The sequence below is a fragment of the Engraulis encrasicolus genome, chromosome 16, assembly GCF_034702125.1.
Source record: "Engraulis encrasicolus isolate BLACKSEA-1 chromosome 16, IST_EnEncr_1.0, whole genome shotgun sequence".
In the NCBI taxonomy this organism is placed as follows: Eukaryota; Metazoa; Chordata; class Actinopteri; order Clupeiformes; family Engraulidae; genus Engraulis; species Engraulis encrasicolus.
In genome coordinates this window covers 53,844,043-53,849,042 of record NC_085872.1, presented here as the reverse complement: position 1 = coordinate 53,849,042, position 5,000 = coordinate 53,844,043, and the positions used below count along the sequence as shown (strand labels likewise).

Genomic DNA, 5,000 nt, shown 5'->3' with positions numbered 1-5,000 from the left:
GGAAGTTGAGCTACCGACAGCCAGTGCTGCCCAGTGGCCAGTGCCACATTCTTAACAAAATTAGTAGGCCTTTTGTACTGGTTAAGGGCAAATAATGGCATTTCATTAAACTACAAAAATGGCTGCCAACAATTGTAACGCAACTTGCCAGTTTGCGTAGCCTGAGGTCTCGTATGAATGAAATTTGTCTATTAAACTACAAAAATGGCTGCCAACAATTGTAACGCAACTTGCCAGTTTGCGTAGCCTGAGGTCTCGTAGCCTCTTGAGCCTCTGTAGTGACTCGGCTCCCAGGCTCCTCTCCGTCAGCAATGGAACAGCCCTGGGGTGTAGTCTTTTCTCCCATTGATACCCAAAATGAAATTTGGCTATTAAACTACAAAAATGGCTGCCAACAATTGTAATGTAAGTTACCAGTTTGCGTAGCCTGAGGTCTCGTAGCCTCTTGAGCCTCTGTAGTGACTCCGCCCCCAGGCTCCTCTCTGTCAGCTCCATGCGGCGGCGTAGACGCTCCATCTCCCGCTCCAGACGCAGGATCTCCTCCACCTGCCACGCCTCGCCGTCGCCCTCGGCAACCGAAACGCTGTTGTGGTCGTTGTCATTGGCGTTGCTAAGCAACCACGACATCGAAGCCTCTTCGCCCGGCAACAACACTAAAAGACACACACAGTGCAAAAATACAATAGAGTAAAACAATTTTGTCAAAATGGTAAACATCTGGGCTTTGCTGTTGAAGGGCGAGATGTTGTCATTGCTGTTGACCAACAATAAGGCTTAAGATACACACACATTACATTACATGATTGCATTACACTTAGTGGATGCTTTTATTCCAAATGTATAGGGATCACGAAAAGGCACAGATTAGATTACATGATTACCATTGGCGGAACAATTGCACATAGGGCCCCAGGGCAAGACACTTATAGGGCCCTGGTCACTATAGGGTCAATACAGGAGGGCCCTGGGCACAGGGGCAGATGCCCTGCTTGCACTCCCTATATCTCCGCCCCTGATGATTACATTACATTACGTGTACATTACATCCAATATTTACACATGTAGTCCCCTTGTGAGGCAACGACTCTCTCTCTCTCTCAACAGTCTCTGATGACAGTGAGGAGAAAAGCATCCGCTAAGTGTATTGTCAGGTAATGTAATGAGATCACTGACAACCCCATGTGACTGGAAGGGTTCAAATTAAAGGTAACACTTTATTTTAGGGATACATCTATTACCACTAATACATACAATGTTAATGCCTGCATAAGTAACTTGTAAGGCATGTACTAAGCATAAGGCCTACTAGGTCCTTACTAAGGTTAAACTGGTAATAAATCCCTTATTGTGCATGAACAAGACATTTGCGAATACATGCCTAACAAATGTTTGATTTTGCTTTGTACATGCCTTACAAGTTACTTATACAGGTACATTGTATGTATTAGTGCTAATAGATGTATCCCTAAAATAAAGTGTGTGCATATAATGTCTCAGCCAGCGCCATTTGTTTTACCTGGTAGTAGGTCACCCGGCAACCATTGCTCGTCTTCTATTGGCTGTGGGGGTGGCGGTGGGGGCGGGGGCAAATCCCAGTCCATATCTGGTGAGACGGGCTGTTCATCTACTCCAGGTAAGCTCTAGAATTTAGGTGACAACATCGGTGGCAACATTCTAGTTGTGAATGAAACATTCTACATTCTAATTCTACAGGTAAGCCCTAGAATGTTGGTGTCAACATTCTAGTTGGGAATGAAAATTCTAAATCCAAAAGAGGCATGGCAAGCAACATTAAGCCATTCCATAGCAGTCATAACACTTGGCGGAAACAACTCCCTCTCTGTGCTGTGCATGTCGCCGGAGTTCAGAGCTCCCGCCTCGCCATGAACTTTCTGGAACTGGTCACCCTACACAGTCTCACCCCAAGTAGTCAATATCTGAGTACCTTTGACCAGACTGCAATTTTTGGCGTCTTGGGTATTTCTTCCACGTCACATTTTGACTATGTCCTCAAAGGCGCCCCCTTGTGGCAGCATAACGTCATTGAGGTTAGGTTTAGGAATAGGTTTAGGGTTAGGCCACATAGTCAAAATGTGACGTGGAAGGAATACCCAAGACGTCAAAAATTGCAGTCTGGTCCAAGGTAGTCAGAAATTGACTACTTGGGGTGAGACTGCGTTGGGTCACCTCGTCAACCAATATCCCTTGGCTTACAGAATTCTACAGGTAAGCTCTAGAATGCTGGTGTCAACATTCTAATTGGAAGTAAGACATTCTAAATCCACAACAGATCATGGAAAGAGGCAGAAACTCCATAGCATAGCATTCCACAATTCTCAACGAATTCTCAGCAACTTATCAAAAACAATATGTAACTGAAATGATGACAATTTACTTGTCGAACGAGAGCTGCTTCCACTTCTTTTCTCCTCTCCTCCTCCTCCGCCTCTCTTCTCTTGCTCTCCTCCTCCTCTTCTCTCCTCCTCTCCTCCATATCCTCCTCCTTTCTCTTCCTCTCTTCCGCCAGTTCTTCTCTCCTCCTCTCCTCTTCTCTCTTCCGCTGCTCCAGCAGGACCTTGAACACACATAGTAAAAAATGTCAATACAACACTGAGAGAGTCAAATCAATGGTAATTCAACACTGAGAGAGTGTTAGATAAGCAATAATCTATGGGTTTGTGTTCGATTTAAAATGGGTAAGGGGAGTTTTACAGCACTCTGCTTATATAACGGCTTCACAGAGTTAATTCAGCACTCAGAGAGTCAGTGCTACTGAAGGCCATAATAAAACATGGCAATTGAACTACAAACATGTCCTCTTCAAGTGGTCTAGTATAGTCTTTTCTCCCATTGAAGGCCATTATAAAACACGGCTACTAACCTACAAAAATGGCCTCTTGTAGTCTCTAGTCCCATTGAAGTCTTTTCTTCTATTAAAGGCCACCATGAAGCACGGCTATTGAACTACAGAAATGGCCTCTCACCTTGTATTCGCGGCGTGCCGCTCGTCCTCGTTGAACCTTCTGGAACACCACGGCGGCCTGGCGCACGCAGAGGTAGCGTCGTCTCCATAGCAACGTGCGGAAGCTCTTCTGCAGGACCACAATGCACTGCAGCAGGTGGCGGAACCGCTTCCTGTTCCACAAAGACAACACAGAAGGTCAAAGGTTGCTTGTTTCAAGTCATTTTCACATATAGTCACCTTTACTGTAAATAAGCCGAACTCACTACTCTGAAACTCAGTTCTGTTTGTCATGATATTGTGAGTGTATTCTATGATGATACAGATAGGTGCTTCGTTTGTTTCGAGGTATTTTCAGATAACCAAATTCCAGAAAAAGAACTCAGTTCTGGTCGTCGTCGCATTGTGAGTGCATTACAAAATGGACCAGCATGTTTGTGTGCGTGTGTGCGTGTGTGTGTGTGTGTGTGTGTGTGTGTGTGTGTGTGTGTGTGTGTGTGTGTGTGTGTGTGTGTGTGTGTGTGTGTGTGTGTGTGTGTGTGTGTGTGTGTGAGTGTGTGTGTGCATGTGTGTGAGTGTGTGTGTGTGTGTGTGTGTGTGTGTGTGTGTGTGTGTGTGTGTGTGTGTGTGTGTGTGTGTGCATGTGTGTGTGTGTACCTCTGTAGGTATCCTGACACCTGTGCCTGCAGTACTGTGACTGCCTTGACCATAGCAGAGTCCCTCTTAGCCTCCAGCAGCCCCTCCAAGCTCTCCTTTAGAAACACCTGCAATATACATCAGCAACATGTAATCATTTAATAACATTGAACGTTTTTTAAATTAAATGTAGAGTAAATGTACAAAGTATAGTATAATAATAATAATAAAACAATAATAATAATAATAACATGAAATAGGACATTACAGAGAACCTTAACACAGCTGTCTTAATCTGTTACCTAAGGCTCTTAGTACTGTCATAGCAATTTTATTATAATGTAGTTGAGTATTTTCAGCAAATAGTGAATAGGCCCACCGGAAACCCCATCAGCACTAAGAGGCTAAGTAACCTATGAAGACTTGGTCATTACAATTTTGAGGTTATAACAGAGGCTCTGCACAAAGGGGTTAACCTAATTTACCGTAATTTAATGTAACTTAATTTCATTTAATCTAACTAACTTATTTTAACCTTAAATTTAAATAACTTTAAATCGACTCTTCGAGTGCTCAAGTAAATTAAAGCAAAAAAACCTCTCACCTTGGTTTTTCCAATCTGCCATTCTGATTGGCTGGCGGCGGTTGAATGTAGGCGGAGCAACTGACTACACCAAGCATTGGCCCCACCCACTTCTGTTAGGCCACACCCCTTCAGCAACATTCTATACCTGCCAGGCACAAACACACACACATACAAATGGTTAATTGATAAACCAGGATTACTTCATTTATAGGGAGTGGTAAACCTGCTAATAGATGCACCCGCAGGCATCCTTTAGTTAAAGGGACAGTTTGGTCAATTTCAACATGCAGTTGTAATGCTCACACTACCCTGGACTTGAGGACCTGAGATTTTTTTTTCTTCTTCTTTATCCGTTTCCAAGATCCTGGTCATTGTAATGGGGGCAGCTCCTTGTTTACATTTCAAAAAAACATTTTTATTTATTCCCAAAAACATCCAAAAGGTTATAAAACATCAGCAGACAACTAGCAAACAGCAGTACCTTTTGGGAAAATATTTGGAGTTGGCCTATGTTTTTTAAAAATGTAAACAAACGCTGCCCCCATTAGAATTGCTCATATCTCGGAAAGGGCTGAGCCGAAAAATGTGGCATCACCGGGTACTGACAAGTCAAGGGTAGCGTGAGCAATACAACAGCATTTTGAAATGGACTGAACTGGTCCTTTAAAGGGACATGAGGACTCCGGGCTCTTCTATTAGGTGATTTACCTCTACCACAAGGGTAACTTAAACCTGGTTTACTACTGACCCAGCTTCTTACTATACCCCTCTGAAATGTCCTTTGTATAAGAAGCCTTCAACACACACACTCACACG

The 5,000-nt window shown here is 43.6% G+C and overlaps 1 protein-coding gene across 1 annotated transcript in view; it reads right to left on the bottom strand.

The window, feature by feature from the left end:
• Nucleotides 1–5,000, bottom strand: part of LOC134466170 (unconventional myosin-X-like) — a 68,893-nt gene that overhangs the window by 20,861 nt on the left and 43,032 nt on the right. Inside the window, exons 23-28 of the mRNA XM_063220067.1 lie at nt 4,203–4,329; nt 3,620–3,726; nt 2,985–3,135; nt 2,396–2,575; nt 1,517–1,640; nt 415–653 (exon numbers count right to left, since the gene is read on the bottom strand). Of these exons, the coding sequence (XP_063076137.1) occupies nt 415–653; nt 1,517–1,640; nt 2,396–2,575; nt 2,985–3,135; nt 3,620–3,726; nt 4,203–4,329 (928 nt within the window). The remainder of the gene's footprint in view (nt 1–414; nt 654–1,516; nt 1,641–2,395; nt 2,576–2,984; nt 3,136–3,619; nt 3,727–4,202; nt 4,330–5,000) is intronic.